Consider the following 20,264-nt stretch of genomic DNA (forward strand, 5'->3'; position numbering starts at 1 on the left):
AATCTTCCTTTTCCAGGGAGAAGCATTCAAATATTACATTGTTCTTCACCTTCGTCATCTTCACTATCCGAATTCCCCAACAAGGCTTTCCCTAAGGCATCAGACATTAGCAATTGATTAAGTTCCGATGTGACCACCGAATCGACCAACTCCACTCTTAAGCATTCCTCATTATCAGTAGGAAATTTCATAGCATTGAACACATTAAAGGTAACATCCTGATCTAGAACTCGCATTGTGAGCTCACCCTTCTGCACATCTATTAAGGTCGGCCAGTCTCCAATAAAGGTCTCCCCAAGATTATGGGAATCTTCTTATCCTCCTCGAAATCAAGAATGACGAAATCGGCAGGGAAGATGAGTTTATCAACCTTGATCAAGACATCCTCCACAATACCTCGCGGATACGTAATAGAACGGTTGGCCAACTATAAGGTCATATAATTCGGTTTGGGATCAGGTAAGTCCAACTGCTTGAAGATTGACATAGGCATCAGATTGATGCTAGCTCCCAAGTAACATAAGCATCTGTCAAAAGACACTTTTCCAATAGTACATGGAATAGTGAAGCTTCCAGGATCCTTAAGCTTCGGAGGTCATTTCTGTTACAGCACATCACTGCATTCCTCCGTGAGAGCAACAGTCTCTAAATCATCTAGCTTCACCTTCCGAGAGAGAATACCTTTCATAAATTTTGCATAACTAGGCATCTGCTCAAGAGCCTCTGCGAAAGGTATATTGATATGAAGTTTCTTGAACACCTCAAAAAAAATCTCAAATTGCTTGTCTAGCTTTTTCTTCTATAGCCGCTTAGGAAAAGGCGGTGGAGGATAGATATGTTTCTCCCCTGTATTACTCTCAGGAGGAGTGTGCTCAATAGTAGTCTTCATTGGTTCCACTTCTTCATCCTGCTGCTCTACTTCCTTCTCAGCCCTAGCTTCTTCAGTCAACTCTTGAGTTTGTTCGGGATTCGCAACCTTTCCAGACCTTAAAGTGATTGCCTTTACCTGCTCCTTAGCTTCCCTCTTTCCTGGCACTTCAGTATCACTAGGTAGTGTACCAGGGTGACGATTTAGCAAGGCATTGGCAATTTACCCAATTTGATTTTCCAAGGTCTTGATATAAACATCTTGACTCTTACACATAAGCTTCAACTCCTCTAATTCAGATTTTTCATTGGCTTGTTACAGCTGGAGTTGCTGTCTAGGTGCATATTGTTGTTCCTGAAAACCAGAGGGTTGTATAGCTTAGCTGGATATTGCTGATAAGGTTGTTGAACCGCATTCTGAGCATTGCTCCAACTGAAATTAGGATGATTGCGGTTGTTGGTATGATAGGTGGATGGAACTGGTTGCTGTGATCGCTAGAAGTTGCTCACAAACTGAGCTGATTCACTAGAAATTATGCACTAATCAGTCTCATGGGCACCAGCCTAAAGCTCGCAGACACTAGTGATTTGATTAACTCCATAATTAGCCAAAGGGTCCACTTTCATCGTCAAAGCCTTAAGTTGGGCAGCGATAACAGTTGCTGCATTCAACTCCAGAATTCCTGCGACTTTCCCCTGAGTCAGTCTCTGAAATGGATTCTGGTACTCACTAGCAGCCATCAGTTCAATAAGTTCATAAGCTTCATCGTAGCTCTTATCCCACAAGGCTCCTCCTGATGCTGCATCAAGCATGGGTCTAGAAGTAGCACCCAATCCATTGTAGAAGCAGTTAATAATCATCCAATCAGGCATGTCATGGTGTGGGCACTTCCTTAGCATCTTCTTATATTGATCCCAAGACTCACACAGAAATTCCCCAGTTTACTGAGCAAACTGAGTAAGGGCATTCCTGATTGCAGCAGTCTTTGCCATAGGGAAGAATTTAGTGAGAAACTTTTGGGCAAGATCTTCCCAAGTGGTGATAGACCCTTCTTATAGAGAATGTAACCAACACTTAGCTTTGTCCCTCAGAAAGAATGGGAAAAGTCGTAGCTTGATAGCATCTTCAGTCACATCATTGAATTTGAAAGTGTCACAGATCTCGATGAAATCCCTGATGTGCATGTTGGGGTCTTCAGTAGGAGAACCCCCAAACTGAACTGAGTTATGTATCATCTGAATCGTGCTTGACTTGATCTCGAAAGTGTTAGCCCTGATAGCTGGTATGATGATGCTTGACTGAATGTCATTAATCTTAGGCTGAGAATAATCCATCAAAGCCTTCGGATTTTCTGCTTGATCACCCATCTCTACTAAAGCTGGCTCTCAACTTTTTCTTCTTCTACCTTCTTTTCTTCCTCGAAAACTTCCCTTCGAACCACCATAACTACTTTCTCGGCTTTATCCATTGTTCTCTTACGAGTACGCGAACGCGTAGCATACACCCTCGCTAGAGTACGAGAAATAAGACAAGGAAACAGATAAGTAACAATGTCCGAGTCAATGAACTTTAACGACCACTGATGAAAAGCACATAAACTATAAATTTAAACTGCAGTCCCCGGCAGTGGCGCCAAAAACTTGTTAGTCGCTAAACACGCGCTAATAATACACGCAAGTATACGAGTTCACAAGTAGTATAGAATCTTTTCTAGTTCATTCCCACAAAGACTGTATTGGTTAATTAATTAATTCACGCAGTTAAGCAACAATGTATGGTTATTATTCAATGCTAAGACGATAACAATTTGAGGTTGTTTATAACTAAGATTTAAACTAATAATTATAACTACGAGATTAATATTGACTGAATTAATATATATGACAAACATGGGATTCTAACTTCATTAAATACTTCATTCAATAGCCTTATTGATCTTAACCTTAGCATGCAATGGTGATGACACTAATCAGACAACATGAAATTGATGAACGCCAGCTTTCGTTGCACGAGTACCATACTACCAGACATCTACAAAAGAGATAGAAGATGAATAGACACCAATTATATTGCGACTATGTCTATAGAATTTGACAACATAATGGTTTAAGCATAAGTTATCTATCTTGATTACACAAGGCAAGTAAGATGGTTAAATTTACCTACGAATCATGCATAACAAATACATGAACCTATGCTAGCATGGCAACTTCTAAATCCTTAAATTCACTTTCGCTTCATTAAGAATTAACACACTATCTTATAAGTTCGCGACGCTCATTAGACGAATACGTACAACCAATACTAGGATATCATACAATCACCACATACTAAGGCATCAAAACAATTTAACTAAAGAAATCCATAAATAAATCCGCTAGAACCCCACGATAACGATTAGCCCATAATCGGACTCATCATCAACGTGGGTTCTGATGAAAGCATGGTATAATAAACATAGTCTTTGTAATGAATAAATAATAGAGTATAACACAAGAGTATAGGTTCAACAAAACAAGAAACGAACATCCAAAATTACAACTCAAAACAAAGATTCACAAGAATAAATTAGATCGTCTTCGCATTTGTTGATTCATGCTATAAGTCTCTTGTCGTCTTCTCTCTAACTCTGAAGTGTCTCTCGCTTGATTAGTTATTAAAAACGACCTAGAGTTGTTTATATAGAATCCCTGTTTAGCATAGAACCCCAGAAAATCAGTCTTCTATTCAAAACAGGAATTCTGCATCCCGACCTGGCACGGCCGCGCGCTTGATCAGCGCGGCCGCGCGCTTGATCAGCGCGGCCGTGCTGGCTCTTTGAAAATCTGGTGCGGCCGCGCGCTTGATCAGTGCGGGCGCGCTGGGCTTCTGCCAAAAATTATTTCTTTTATTTTTCCTTTTCTTGCAGCCTCGAGCCGGACTTTGCGAGCTTTTATTCCAACACCACCTAGACACTATATTAGCACCAAAACAATGCCAATTCACCTGATTACCTAGATAATGCATGAAATGCAAAAACACTCGAAAACACGTTAAAACTCTTAACAACTTGAGTACAAATGCATCAATTCAAAGCTTATTAGAGCATAATAAAGTGTCATAAATGCCACTCAACAGTTTCAACACATCGAACTACCATCCGTGTTGTTTTGTATAATTCTGTACGTGTTGCTCTTAATAAAGGAGACCATGATCCAATGCATGTTAGAAAAGCTGTTATACTGCCTGCTTCATTCACTGGATCTCAGTGATACATGTCTCAATACTTTAAGGTGCAATGGTCATCCATCCCTATTTCTCACCATGACGTGCAACTCAAAGTGGCCAGAGATACAATAAATGCTTAAATTGTTGCCCAATATTGATTTTGTTGATGCATTGGATATTTTTTCTCGCGTGTTTAAGCTGAAGCTTGATCAGCTATTAGATTTGATTAAAAAGAAGAACTACTTTGGAAAGTGTATAGGAGGTAAATTTATTTTATTGGACACCGACAATAATACATTTAATTTTTTGAATCATATCTACACATGCATAGATTCAATGTCACATTTTTTCTTTAATTATATTTTGCATAGTTATACATGTAATTGAATTCCAGAAACGTGGTTTGCCACACGTGCATATGCTAATCTGGCTGAGCCCTGAAAGCAGACCTAATTCTATTGAAAAGGTTGACCGGTTGGTTTTTGCTGAGATACCAGATAAGAATTCTGATCCAATAACATATGGAACTGTTAAAAACTACATGATGCATGGACCCTGTGGTAAAGACTTAAACACATCTCCATGTATGATGAAAGGAAAATGCATGCGTCATTTCCCAAAGAGGTGTGAATAAATATGTTGATACATATGTTCCGTAATAAGTCTATTTTATTATTAATGTCGACGCATGTAATTTTATTATTGCAGATTTAATGGTAATAACTATTTTAACGATTACGGTTTTCCAGTTTATCGGAGGCGTAACACTGGTAGAGTTATCAACAAAAAAGGGATCAACCCTGACAATCAACATGTAGTTCCATACAATCGAGATCTTATGTTGCGGTTTCAGTGTCATATAAATCTGGAAATTTGCAACAGTTTAAGATCATTGAAATATCTCTTTAAGTACTGTTTGAAGGGTCATGACACTGCTACAATGATGTTGAAGAAGAAAAGTAACAAATCAGGGAATGAACAAACTACAAGATTCGTGAAGAATTTGGATGAGGTAAATAATTTTCTTGATGGTAGATATGTTTGTGCATCTGAGGCATCCTGAAGGATTTTTGGGTTTGACATTCACCATCGTTCCCCAAGTGTTAAACGCTTACCAATACATTTGCCCGGTCAGAAGTACTTGAATTTCCAGAGTTCTGCATATTTGGAGAATGTGTGCAATAACGCGACTTCCAAATAAAGTAATCTAGAGGCATGGTTTGTAGCTAATAGTGAATTTCCACAAGCTCAAAATTTTACGTATTCTGACTTTCCCACCCATTTTACATGGATAAAGAAAACTGCTAAATGGAAGCTTAGACAAATAGGTGATGTGGTTGGGAGGTTAGCAGAGGTTCATGCAACAACTGGTGAATTATTGTATCTTTAAATGTTGTTACTTAGATCTAAAGGTGCTTTATCTTTCACTCAGCTGTGAACTATTGATGGAACTACATATGATACTTTTAAGGAAGCATGTGGTGCTCTTGGACTGTTAAATAATGACAATCAGTGACATGATGCTTTGGAAGAAAATGCATTCTCAGCTATGCCAACCCAAATTCGGGCTATGTTTGTTAACATCCTGGCAAATTATTCTGTATCTGATCCGCTTGCGCTATGGGAAAAACACTGGCCATCATTGTTAGACGATGTTCTTTATATGAGGCGCAAGATTTCAGATAACATTCATTTAACATTGTCTGAGTATGAAATCCAAAACTATGTTTTAGCAGGTGTGTGATCATTATTAAATACATGATACGTCCGCTACTTTATAGTATTACTTTTATTGTTTTTAATTAGATGTCGGAACATTTACCATTATTTTTTTATGCAGAGATTGAAAAGTTGTTAAATGATGTTGGTAAGTCCTTAAGAGATTTTCATATGATGCCATTTCCTGACCAACGATTTTTTCACACTTTTGTCAATCATCTCATTGTTGAGGAAACTAACTGCAATAAAGAAGAATTGAGACTTAATCACGAAAAAGCTCATAAAAATCTGAATGCAAGGCAGTTGGATGTATATAATGCAGTTATTGATAATGTAAACAAAAATAAAGGTGGAATGTTTTTTGTTTACAAGAGCGGTGGATGTGGTAAAACGTTCCTTTGGCAAACTCTTTGTTCACATTTTTGATCAAAAGGAAAGATTGTTCTTCCTATTGCAGGCTCCGGAATTGCTGCTACACTTCTTCCTAGTGGCCGAATAGCTCATTCTAGGTTTAAAATACCGCTTAAATTAGATCAGAGTTCTATTTCTGGAATAAAACATGGTACAGACATTGCAGAGTTGATGCAGCACACAAGTCTTATAATATGGGATGAAGCTCTAATACAGTATCGCTATGCATTTGAAGCCGTAGACAGAAGCTTGCGAGACATAATAGCTGTCGTTGATGTAGAACGAGGAAAAAGACCATTTAGTGGTATTATAGTTGTTTTTGGTGGTGATATTTGACAGATATTGCCTATTTTGCCTAAGGCCGGAAGGGATAAAATAGTGAATGCATCATTTAACAAATCATGACTTTGGAAATCTTGCAAGGTCTTTCTTCTCAGTCAGAATATGAGATTATATTCAGGTAATTCTGAAGCTAGAAATAAAGTAATAGCTGACTTTAGTAAATGGCAACTTGAGATTGGAGACGGTAAAGTTGAATGCATTGATACTCATCGTGCAGATGTTGAAACTGAGTTTGTAGTTCCTGATGACTATATTGTCAAGAGTCCCTTGAAAAGTCCCATAAAAACCCTAATTAACATTATATATCCAGAATTTAAGAATAATATGCATTCACAGGAGTATCTGAGATAGATATCTATTTTGACTCCAACAACTAATATAGTTGATGACATTAATGCACAGATTCTTGAAAGAGTTCCGGGTAATGTGCATACTTATCTCAGTCAAGATTCAATTAAAGACAGGGGCGTTGACGATAATGTCTTTGATTTGTCATTTCCAGTTGAGCATCTGAACTCCATTAATATGCCATGTATGCATAAACATAAGTTGAAAGTAAAGGTTGGAGTTGTTGTTATGTTGATGAGGAATTTAAATCAGATTATGGGTCTATACAATGGTACAAGGATGATAGTTACTGGATGCAAAAAAATAGTATAGAATGTCAAATTCTCTATGGATCTCAAGTTGGTACGAAACATCTAATTCCAAGAATCGATATGGTCCCAACAGATACAAATTGGCCACTTGGATTTAAAAGAACACAATTTCCTCTCCAAATATGTTTTGCCATGACTATGAACAAGAGGCAAGGACAATCATTGGACACAGTTGGATTGTATCTTCCTCGGTTCGTATTCTTTCATGGTCAGTTGTACATTACAATATCCCGTGTACATCTCCAGAAGGACTACATATTCTTATTGATGATGATAATGGGAAAAGCACCAATATTACATCAAATGTTGTGTTTGAAGAAGTTTTCTACAACCTTCCTAAATTGTTATCATATTTATTTTAACTAACTTATTGTAATTGTTTGACCATGAATATTTTGTACTCAAAGTCCTTATTTCGTGGTATGTGATTTGTTTAAAAGTTGAATGTTGTTTTTTTATTATAATTTTATGTCATTGAGTTTTGTTTGGAAAAACAATTTATAGTCTTAAAAAAAATAAAAAAGAATGGCATGTATATAATAAAGTTGTATAATTAGTTCCCATTAATCCATCTAACTAACTTGATGCTAAGCCAATCACATTGATCCTCATCGTATCAAATAATAATTCATCCAATCAAAGGATATGTTTATGATTCAGTTATAGGCTGATTGGATTATCTCTTTACAAGCCTTATATCACGTATTAAAAGGGAAAGATCAAGTCCGCAATATATGTTTATCGTGCACTTCATTCAACAACATGTCATCAATTATCATTCTCGTTAATGTAGGATAATGGACTACAAAAACGCTACCACGTTGGTGTGATATTCCAAGTTGAGTACCTCCATTAGGAATAGAACATGTAAGCTCTCTCATGAGTCATGAGTTTTAAATTATATTAATAGATCATTCTGTTTAATTTCAATTACAATTTTTTCATAGAATCTTGCAGAGATGGAAGCCCTCATGTTTGAACACATTTTAAGTCTTGATAAATCTAGGTCAGATTGGAAAATAAAGGCAAGAGTTACAAGAATGTGGCCTACTGTGTCTTCTGAATCAGGAATAACGAAAGGCTGGAATCTCATTCTTCCTGATGATGATGTAACTACCTTTTGTTGATTTAGTTATATATTGATTATATTTACATTTTCAGAATGGATATTTAAAATTATACTTTGCCATTTTATACTATGTGCACAATACTCATATTCATGCATTTGCTTTTGTTGATACTTGAAAACTGATTGGGAAGAATGTTGTTGAAGGAGCTGTTTATATTATTGAGATATTTATGGTTAGGGATGCTTTTGGCAATTTAAAGCTCATTTCTACAAACACATCTATACGATTTACAAATGTTACCACTTTCCAACCATGCACTGATTATGTTATGATTCCAAAATACAAATTTAAAGTTATGGATTTGGGTGATTTGATGGATGAAGCCAGAATATATGGTCCCAAAGAGAATCCAGAATTTGCTGTAGGTTACTTCCTCTTTCCTATTTGGCTTAGTATTATTCGTATTAACAATTATTATAAATGTTTTTACTACAATCCCTGTGTTTATATATTATAGATATAATTGGAGTTGTTGAAGACTTTATTAAAGTAAGCAAAATCCCCACTAAGTTTGGAGATAGAGATATTGTTCGATTCAAAATTTGTGATGCAAGGTTATTCTTTTAATTCAGCATACAATTTTTTATTAATTTTTACATCGTTATCAGTTTTTGGACCTTGCTCTATAAATAATTAAATGTATACTTGATTACATTATAGCAATAAGCACAGGGTTGGTATATAAGGAGATATGGCAAAAGTTGTCTGTGATCAATATGAGGAATATAACCATGAGGAAAATATTATTGTAATCCTGACAAGCGCAAAGTTAGGAACATACAACAGTTTGATTTTTAGTAATTTATGCTATATACTAATTTGTCAGTAAGGTTACACACAGTTATATTAAATTACATTATATGTAAGATACATATTGCTTTAAAACTTTATATACGCTTCAAATCAGCAGATTGGCATCCTCGAAAGTGTACTTCAATCTTGATGATGAGCGTGTACTTGAGATGAGAAACAGTTACAATCTTATAAACTTTTTGTAACACCCCCAGATCCGGGGTCGGGGATCCGGGTCGTCACGGTCTTTCTTTCCACAATATCACTTCACTTAATTAATAATAATAACCTTATGCTGTGACCCCACACTAACACACACCACAACCCGTTATAGTCTCAGAGATGAAATTTAAATAAGTACAAGTCTTTGAATCCACAATTTAAAAGTTATTACAACCCAAAATGATTACTTGATAAATTTACAGTTAATTTCCATTATCTGCCACAAGTTATAATTATACATAATTGATTCTCAAAAGTAGATGGTCTGATCTACAATAGATCTACCTCTGCAGCTATAGCAGCTACAACATCAACGGGAAGACGCGGGACGCTTCCCACGCGCTTGCGCTGGGTCTGCTGGAGTCTGGCCATCTTTCCTAACTGTTGTTGTGTGATGAAGAAATAAAGCAAGGGTGAGCAGCAAGCCCACCAAAATAATATGTATAATGATTAACAATATATGAGCCTTCTTATAGCACTCATGAAAGTCTTGGTCAAAAGAAATGAACCAAGTTGATATCTTAATGCGATGAAGTCGCAAAATATTCAGTATATATATATATACATATATACTTTTCAAAATATGGGAAGTCCTCTTCCATGCATAATACACACAGAGTTCCAGTTTATAACTGTATATATAAAAAATATCGTTGCAAGGTGATCTCATATATCTAACCTTGTCTCAACGTTTTTCCGAAAATCTTTGTCATTCATAAGACAATCATTAACTAGATATAAGTTTAAAAGATGAAGTTACAAGATACCCCAAAATACTTATATCTTTCCCAAATACTACTTGAACTACCCCCGTTCAAGTTATAATCAGTTTCAAAGGTTCATCACATAGATGAGACTACAAGACAAGATTTGAATAGATTCAACCTTTGAATATCATTACAAATAATGAAGTTACGAGATACTTCATTAAGTCCCGATATATAAATATATTCATATATATCTCCCATACATTTCCTGAAAACCTCTGTCATGTAAAGTATGAACAGAGTTGCAATATCCAATGAATTTGGAAGGAAAAGAATTTTGGCATAAACCAGATATCTTGCTGATCAGGCAAAGATACCAATAAGTAACCTTTTCTACTGTAGATGGATGAATTCCTCACCGGTCATCACCCTGGCCGCATTAGGACCTCGCGCTAGACCGTTACCCGGCCCCTCACGCGTTGATGGACTGCCACCCAGCCACTTACACAATAATAGACCGTACCCCGGCCTGTCGCTTATGCCGACTCAATTAGATGGGCTTACTTCCCGAACGTTGGGCAAGTAATCAATTCATTTACCAAAACTGCAACCTCGTTGCGAATATAAAATACACCACAGAGCCGGATTCCCCAGGTTTTGAGCGAGTATTTAAATCCCCTTAAAAGGAAGATCTTAAATATAAAAAAAGAGTTTTGGGATCCACTCTGACTTTTAAAAATCATTTTGAAGACTCGAAAACACTTTAAAGAGTGTTTGGAGTAAAGCTGATTTAATGAAGTAAATCAGTCCCCAGAATATTTAGAAAATGACCGAATATTATTATTTAAATAATATTCCCATAAAGAATAGTCTTTATAAAAATAATTGAAGTAGAAGTATTAAATTTATACTTGAAACGAGTATTAAATAACCAAAGATATACTTATATGAAAGTATTATCTTTATTTGAATAATCGAAAATAAGTTTGATTATTAACACCTTATTCTTTAATAAAATAAAGAATATATTTCAGCAAATAATCGGAGTCATAGATCCTCAAATGAATATTCAAATAATATTCATTAAATAATATAAACTGAGTCATAAGCCCTCGAATGAATATTCAAATAATATTCAATAAATAATATAAAAGAGTCATAAGCCCTCGAATGAATATTCAAATAATATTCAATAAATAATATAAAAGAGTCATAAGCCCTCGAATGAATATTCAAATAATATTCAACAAATAATATAAAAGAGTCATAAGCCCTCGAATGAATATTCAAATAATATTCACTAATAATATAAAGTTAAAGTTATCGAATAAACCTTATTCGATTAACAGTTTGGAAAACTATAACCATATATATATATATATCCATATCCATATATACAAAATCTACTCGGGATCCTCGACTCCCGGTTTTAGAAAATATTTTCACCTTTGGGTCCCTATACTAAAGGTATACGCAAGTTACCGCTATCCTCTAGCATAGGTATTATCAACTGAACCAACAGATATATATTTCAAGAATATGAAACAGGCATGCATATATACCATATCACATGCTACAATATATCGCAAAATTTGCTAATAACAATCATGCACTATCACAAGATAATGCATATACATATATTTACATCACAACAACAGTTATAACTGGTAGAAAACTTGCCTGAGCGACTGGGGTTACGAATGGCTCGGGACGAGTCTGGTAACCTATAAACAACAAGTAAGTTGGAATTAAACCAAAGTCACTTGTAAATCTATACTTTAACTAACTTAGACTCTAACGCTTGTTTTGCGCTCACTAATTCGCTTAAGTCACCCGGATACCCTCGGCTCCACCATTTTTAATAATTTAACCTTTACGAGTTTTAAGGCGATTCCTTTGCGAGTGTCTTACCAACTGCCTAACACACTTACCATAAATGTTTCATACATTAATTAACCCTTTTCGGTCTTTAACCTATGTTTCAAAGTAAGGTGAGGGGAAAAGTTTCGTTCGCGAAACGCCGTTACTTGAAACGGTCGTTTCTCCTAAACCGTGCATCGGAATCGAACGAACTACATATCAAAACGAAGCTCGTCACATGAGCTATCTAAACATGGCAGTGGTCATAATCTAGCAGGGGGTTCTCGGGTCCTAATGTTATGCACAAAAACAGTCTAAAGAAAATCGGACGTTACGACGGCTATGTTTACGCGATTACCAATGATTAAACTACTCCAATTAACCACCAACCAACTCATAACCATCAATACAACAAAACTTCACCTAAACCATACCACATCAGTCCATAATCTCCAAGGTTTTCAACTCAAACAACCACAATCAAGACCTATGAACTATAATCAATCTTCAATTACCAAAACACTTCCAAATAAAACCAAACTACTAATAATCACAATCCATGCTTCTCATTTCACAACACCAACCATTGAACTTACTAACAAATAAAGTAAAGGCTAGGGTTTGAAGTTTATACCTTCCTTGGGAGGTGTTAAGTTGCTAGGAAGCCTTAGGGAGCCTCCTACAAGCTTGATCTTTCCAAAGAAATCAAGAACACAAAGTTAGGCTTTGAAGTTTCTAAAAGTCCGATTTAAAGAACTGTAAAAATGAGGGTCTTACCATGATTATTTGGACGAGACTTGTGAACAAGAGTTGTAGGCCATCTCAATACCTTTCCAATGAGCTATAGAACACAATATTTGAGTGAGAAATGAAGGAGATACAGCAGTTTTAGTGTTCTGGTTCTGTTTTAGCCGAGAGCATGAAGAACAATGCCTTGGTTTCTTTTTGATTTTGATGAAAAATGATTTGCTTGGCTTGGTTGGTTGATTTTTGTGTTTGTTTTAGTAAATTACCTAGTTGCCCTTGATTTTGTGTGGTTCTCATTCAACCACACCTCCTTCCTTCCCATGTCATGCTTGTGTCATCCTCATGATGTAATCCTCCCCTCCTTGTCCTCTTTCTATTGGTTGGATGACATCATCCCCACTAATCCCCTTGATTAACTTCCTAATCGTTTGCCTAATGACCGCTGATCTGTTATACTGTTCGCTTAACTTTCGTTTTCGTTTATCGTTTGAGGGATCATACCCGGGATCTTATTACTTAGGTTCCCTTAACCTTTCTCAATACATTATATTCCTTTTTATGATCCTCTATTATAATCCTTTAATTTAAATCCTTTTATCCTGTTACCTTATACTCAATTCTTTCCGTATCTATTGGATTTCCGGGAAAAATCAAAGTGTTCGGATTTGGATTCTGACGATCTTTACATACACTTATATCCCATATAAAGTACTAATAAAATCTCAGAATATCCATATCAGAACCCCTACATAGTGTGGCATGAAAAGTTTTCTCATTCAGCAAAAACACTATTCATAAGGGTTTCAAAAATTTCCAAAAATTGGGGTTATTACAGTCTCCCCTCCTTAAAAGGATTCCGTCCCGGAATTAAATAGAAAACAAATGGGGATACTTTCTTAGCATTACACTTTCTAACTCTCGAGTAAATTTTCCCATATTGTGGTCCTGCCACCAAACTCTTCCTAGTTTGATAATCCTTCCCCTAAGCACTTGTTCCTTTTCACTCTATAACCCTTCCTGGTTGCTCCATATAGGTTACGTCGGGTTGCATGTCTATGCGCTCATATGCCCCTATTTGTCTAGCATCTGAATTACACTTTCTTAACATTGATACGTGAAACACGCTATGACTTGCTACATGTTCTGGGGTAAGGCTAGCTCATATGCTAACTTCCCAATACTCCTTAATATATCCAAGGGTCCAACAATTGGTGGACTTAGCTTTCCTTTCTTTCCGAATCTCATCAATCCTTTCCAAGGGATACCTATAACATTACTAGGTCCCCTATTTCGTACTCTTTATCCTTTTGTGTCAAATCAACATACTTATCATGTCCATCTTGGGCTACTACCAGCCGTCCTCTGATTAGATCTATCATATCCTTGGTCCTTTAGACCACTGCTGGTCCGAGCATCTTGCGCTCTACAACTTCATCCTAACATAAGGGAGATCGATATTGTCTTCCCTCAAGGATCTCATAAGGCGATATCTCAATACTGACATATGATCTATTGTCGTAAGAAAACTCACTCTGTGTTAAGTGATCATTCCAATTTCTTTCAAGTCTATTGCACAGACTCTCATTATAGCTTTTATCATTAGAACTTTTGCTTCTTAATACCCATTCTTTTCCAGTTCGTAATCGCTACTACCTTCCGTTCCTAATATTATACTGGTTATACTTTTGCTCGTTAGCGTTCTATAACCTTTTAATAACCACGTCAACCTTAGTATCACGAATGTGTTCCCATTCCGCATACTACCACCACTTTATTACTCCTTTTTCAGTTGTTTCTATTTTCCAAAATTTGATCAATCAAATAGAAGTAAAGGAATTTGTTGAGAGATCACTATGATCATGAACACTTGTTATATCGCATAGTTAGTACAGAAGGTGGCCAGCCTTTAGTACTTGACAAGCAATTAAACAATAGCTGGTATCCTACTCGGCTTCTATCACACAGATAGATAGTCATTCGGCAATACCTCCCCTTCTGGAAGGGTTGTTCTTCTCAGCTTACATGAAATGAAAAGAAGAGAAAAGAACGAATGGAAGAGAATTGTATATATGAAAAAAATATACTGCCACAAAATATCCGGCTTGGAACCTACCTCTGAACTATAGAGGTTTGTCATAGGAGAACGAATCATATGAGTATTTATATCAACATCAAGTATTATAGCATCGTATTTCCCATGCCTAAATATTTCTATTCCGTCCATCATTCTATGGACCCATGCTCTTCATCGAGCTTATACACAATCACCTTTGAAACTCCCTCGACATCGAAAATCGAATCTGGGATCTCATTCTATACATCATCATTACTAGAATTCTATGCTCGCACCGCAACCTTCCTCGTATAATAATACGACTCTCTTATTGATAAGAAAGAATAATTATTCACTAGGTAGATACTCTACTTAATTAGTCTATCAATGATAACTTATACACTACCACGACCCGATTAGTGGTACTCAATCTCAACACCCATTCTAATACAACTCTCACGGTTGTAATCATCTCACTACTCGCAGAATCATTGCTGCCTTACTATGGTCCACCACTGACCCACTGTAGTCATTCATTTTCCATGAAGTCTTAATAGCTAACCATACGGAGTCCATACATGTCGTATCAAATCCTTCTAAGGAGGTAACATAATCACCATTCATGATTCATGGAGTACACTCCTGATTCTGACATACATACATGACATGAAGCAGATAAAATTGCAGAAGAGTTTCAATCAAAGCAACGATAGCAGGTTAATACCATTCTTAATCATATGCCTTAAATAGAAGACTTACTCAAAGGTTCGTTTAGTCCTTTTGAAATATGGTCCAGGCTCATTCTCAAGATAGTACCTTCTAAGATAGATAGCCCACTCATGGCGATTACACGAATTAAACCTTTACTAACTACTATTACGGTTGGGTATTGCACAGTCATCAGAAGGAATGACAATCTTCCAACCCAAAATACAACCATCACAACTTTAACCATTATCACTGTATTCCTTTGGCACAAGCGCCTACAATTTTCCTTTTACCGTTAAAGTGTCGGCCACCTCTTTGGCCTTTCCTGATAGTAATAGTTCCTTACAGTCAATGTCTTTTAACCACCTTCAACTAAATTTTCTACCTCATTTCAATCACAGCTTATGTGAAGATGTTTTCCTAAAAATCTGATGAGTAAAAAAAATAACACCATCTTTCCATAAGTTATTGCCTCAGTCTTTAGAGGTTAATCACTGTCACGACTGTCTCTCAATCATACTAAGAACATCTTTCATCTTAGGTCCTAATTGCCCTGAACAATTTCGACCCTTACTGGTTCGATCCATACTTTCTCGTGGTTTAACACGTGCCCCACTTGGCATCATTATAATTATGTCATATTTCCTTTATCAACATTTCTATTCTTGAGAATTTTGAATATTACCTTTCTCCTTGTAAAACCTCTAAGGTTATCCTTCAATCGTTCCTCCTGTATTCCCTATATACAGGGCATATCAAAATACCATAAAAAAATTACTTCTGAAAAATTTCTCCACTGATCCTTAAAGGTTATTATTATCTTAATCCTTTCCAATTCATACTGTCAAAACTCATACTATCCCTATTAAGGGTGAAATGCCAACCTTTATGCATTCCCCTAGGATTCGTTTTAAGTTACCGATGTTCTATCCTTAATTCCACCTTTAAAAAGGTACAAGCATCCTTCCATGGATAAATAAAGTCATATATCCCTGATAAGGGTATCTTGTTCAATCATTTCCACCTCGATAGTCTATACCTAACTTCATAATAGCATCCTTATTCAAATTGAGGTCAATCCATATGGCCTCCAAAAGATAACAACGGTTATCCGCTTGTCTTTCCTGATTTGGTAATGATCACATGGATGATCTGGAAGATATTGGTCGTGTTCAACGTGAACTTCTTCTTAATAAATCCTTATTTACTTTTGTTGTTTATCTCAACAGTCATCTCAATGTTGGGATATCTTTCATACCTGGCGTCTCCCTTTCTGGGTATCATGCCACCGGTCTTACACTTCACATTCTTGAAGGTCACTTCCTTCATCCAATTTTCTTAATTTCTTACTTCCTTGTCTCCTCAGTCTATCCGCGTCTCATATTTAACCTTCGAACTATCTCAAGTTTTCCTCAAATCCTCCCAACTTACAGGGGATAAAATATATGTATCTCTTATGCCTTCACCCAGCAATTTTAACTCATGGTGAATCACCCTCATCCTGACGATTACATACTTTTCTATTTCTATTGCTACGAGTCTTTAGGGTTTCCTCATACCCAATTCCTTTATCATTCCTCAAACTCTATTGCCTTTATATTCCTTTCCACTTCAGTTTCTTTTTATTTTCCTTTCTCTTATCGTTATTTTATGAACCAACACAACATAAGCATTGATTTCAAACATCCCGTCATTCTGGATTCGTGTCCTCAGAACGAATCTTGATAACTTTTTCAACTTAGATTCATAATTCATCATACTCATCCGCTTTTGTTCTAGCTCCAAAGCTTTTACACTATCTCCATAACCTTGGGAATTACTTTCCCGAAAACAATTGGCTGAACTTTAATCAGTTTATCATAACCTCTGGCTCCGTACCTTTCTTGGTCTTTCACCAGCGGGTGGTCTCTCTCTTAGGAGGGTAAGTGACAAAAACAGTCTTTTGTGGTTCATCAATCATTTAGAATCTCAAATGATTCCTATATTTCCTTTAGCCAGGCTCTTGCCTCGACTGGGTCAGCTTGTTCCCTGGAACTCTGAGAGCTTAGAAACTTAAACGTCTTGAAAGAATTTCTCACCGCATTGTTTCCTCAAGGTGGTGGTTGGGGATAATAGTCTAAGTTCTTTTTAGACAGGTCCATGAATTGCCGTATAGGAGTACCGTCTCGGGTCTCCTTTCCTTACTCGACTTTCTGTTTCCTTAGTATGAAATGTTTCATCCTACTCCCCATAATTGGGGTCATCTTTTAATTTAAAATCCTCATTTTCCACTCCATTATGTCATGCGTTCCTTCTATATTGATGGCGACCTCCCTGACTATCACGTTCAGGGTTTGCTCTAAATCTTATTTCTCAAACTATGGCTCTCATCTAAGTTCTCATCCTTAAGCTCTTGAACTTTCGGAACCCAAATTCTATAGGAATACCTCATTATTCCCTTATCATCTTTCTCGGTATTAATCTCATATTTATTTGTTGGCTCTCTGCCTTCATTCATAACTTTTTCTGGCACAATATGATCTTTTCCAATAATTCGGGCTGTATTGCAATCTCAAACAGCTTTTCGGTACCGGCTCCGGTTACCTTCACTACTATTTCCATTTTCTCAAAATCTCTTATAAACTCTCCAAAAGACATTATCATCTTGAGTCTCTCCTTTTTACTAAGGGCATCAGCCACCATATTGGCTTACCCCGAATGATAAAGAATCTGCCAATCATAATTCTTGATTAGCTCTAACCGCCTCCTCTGGCGTATGTTGAGCTCTTTCTACGTAAGAATGTACTAGAGCACTTATGGCTTAGGTAATTCTCGCACTTCTCTCCATACAAGTAGTGCCTCCAATCTTTAGGGTAAAACTATTGCCACGAGCCTAAGCTCATGGGCGGTGATATCAAATTTCATATTACCTTAATTATCTTGACGCAGACGCGATTATCTTGCTGTGCTAAGAAGCACCCTAATTCCTTATGCGAAGCGTCACTTACAAATCACAAAATCTCCTTTTTCCATCCGGCAATGCCAGCATAGGGGCCATCACCAACCTCTGCTTCAGTTCTTGAAAGCTGTTCTCGCATTTCTCTGTCCATTCGAACTTCTCAGTCTTACGAGTAAGCCGCGTTAAAGGGGCTACTATCTTTACAACTTGAACGAACCTCCGGTAGTGACCGGCCAATCCTACCTCTGGTAGTCGACCAAACCATGGTCATCAATTCATCAGTGGTCCTTTATCCAATCCTGTCAGGATCCTCCATGGGATCCTCCTCAACAACTATCCCTTCTAGGACAACATCCTCAACCGCTACATCCTCAATATCAACATCATCCGGTCCTGCATTAGGACACTCTATCGGATCCACAATCTGATTTCCAATAACTAATAAAACATCATCGCGTTGTTGCTCCTCAACCTCAGGGTTCGGAGTTCCGCTACCATATACGATAACGAACTACGCTCCTATCATGATATTTATAAGGGTTCCCATAAGGGTTTTAACTGTCAGTACTACGTTAGGTAGCCCGACTATGAACTTGGCAAGAGTTCTTATTATCTTAGTGAATCTTATTATCTTAACGTCCCATCATCTCTGAGGTTTATAACGCTTAGCTCTGATACCATTTCTGTAACACCCCCAGATCCGGGGTCGGGGATCCGGGTCGTCACGGTCTTTCTTTCCACAATATCACTTCACTTAATTAATAATAATAACCTTATGCTGTGACCCCACACTAACACACACCACAACCCGTTATAGTCTCAGAGATGAAATTTAAATAAGTACAAGTCTTTGAATCCATAATTTAAAAGTTATTACAACCCAAAATGATTACTTGATAAATTTACAGTTAATTGCCATTATCTGCCACAAGTTATAATTATACATAATTGATTCTCAAAAGTAGATGGTCTGATCTACAATAGATCTACCTCTGCAGCTATAGCAGCTACAACATCAACGGGAAGACGCGGGACGCTTCCCACGCGCTTGCGCTGGGTCTGCTGGAGTCTGGCCATCTTTCCTAACTGTTGTTGTGTGATGAAGAAATAAAGCAAGGGTGAGCAGCAAGCCCACCAAAATAATATGTATAATGATTAACAATATATGAGCCTTCTCATAGCACTCATGAAAGTCTTGGTCAAAAGAAATGAACCAAGTTGATATCTTAATGCGATGAAGTCGCAAAATATTCAGTATATATATATATACATATATACTTTTCAAAATATGGGAAGTCCTCTTCCATGCATAATACACACAGAGTTCCAGTTTATAACTGTATATATAAAAAATATCGTTGCAAGGTGATCTCATATATCTAACCTTGTCTCAACGTTTTTCCGAAAATCTTTGTCATTCATAAGACAATCATTAACTAGATATAAGTTTAAAAGATGAAGTTACAAGATACCCCAAAATACTTATATCTTTCCCAAATACTACTTGAACTACCCCCGTTCAAGTTATAATCAGTTTCAAAGGTTCATCACATAGATGAGACTACAAGACAAGATTTGAATAGATTCAATCTTTGAATATCATTATAAATAATGAAGTTACGAGATACTTCATTAAGTCCCGATATATAAATATATTCATATATATCTCCCATACATTTCCTGAAAACCTCTGTCATGTAAAGTATGAACAGAGTTGCAATATCCAATGAATTTGGAAGGAAAAGAATTTTGGCATAAACCAGATATCTTGCTGATCAGGCAAAGATACCAATAAGTAACCTTTTCTACTGTAGATGGATGAATTCCTCACCGGTCATCACCCTGGCCGCATTAGGACCTCGCGCTAGACCGTTACCCGGCCCCTCACGCGTTGATGGACT

The 20,264-nt window shown here is 36.7% G+C and overlaps 1 protein-coding gene and 1 non-coding gene across 2 annotated transcripts; both read left to right on the forward strand.

Moving 5' to 3' along the window:
• Nucleotides 1-1,738: 1,738 nt before the first annotated feature.
• On the forward strand, nt 1,739-1,845 carry LOC141662830 (small nucleolar RNA R71). Its single transcript, XR_012550930.1, has one exon. It is a non-coding gene; the product is annotated as a small nucleolar RNA R71 (small nucleolar RNA).
• Nucleotides 1,846-4,207: 2,362 nt separating this feature from the next.
• LOC141660381 (uncharacterized) lies at nt 4,208-6,541 on the forward strand. The gene is made up of 7 exons (XM_074467363.1): nt 4,208-4,337; nt 4,447-4,699; nt 4,784-5,087; nt 5,373-5,445; nt 5,623-5,811; nt 5,916-6,179; nt 6,252-6,541. The coding sequence occupies exons 1-7, from the start codon at nt 4,208-4,210 to the stop codon at nt 6,539-6,541; spliced, it is 1,503 nt and encodes a 500-aa protein (XP_074323464.1).
• The last annotated feature ends 13,723 nt before the right edge of the window (nt 6,542-20,264 follow it).

Source organism: Apium graveolens, chromosome 5 (genome assembly GCF_009905375.1).
Source record: "Apium graveolens cultivar Ventura chromosome 5, ASM990537v1, whole genome shotgun sequence".
Classification (NCBI taxonomy): domain Eukaryota; kingdom Viridiplantae; phylum Streptophyta; class Magnoliopsida; order Apiales; family Apiaceae; genus Apium; species Apium graveolens.

Coding starts and splice junctions, on each gene's coding strand:
- LOC141660381 (XM_074467363.1), top strand. CDS start 4,208: ATGCTTAAATTGTTGCCCAATATTGATTTTGTTGATGCATTGGATATT. Junction 4,700..4,783: donor ATGCGTCATTTCCCAAAGAG/GTGTGAATAAAT, acceptor TTATTATTGCAG/ATTTAATGGTAATAACTATT. Junction 5,446..5,622: donor AGAGGTTCATGCAACAACTG/GTGAATTATTGT, acceptor ATGCATTCTCAG/CTATGCCAACCCAAATTCGG.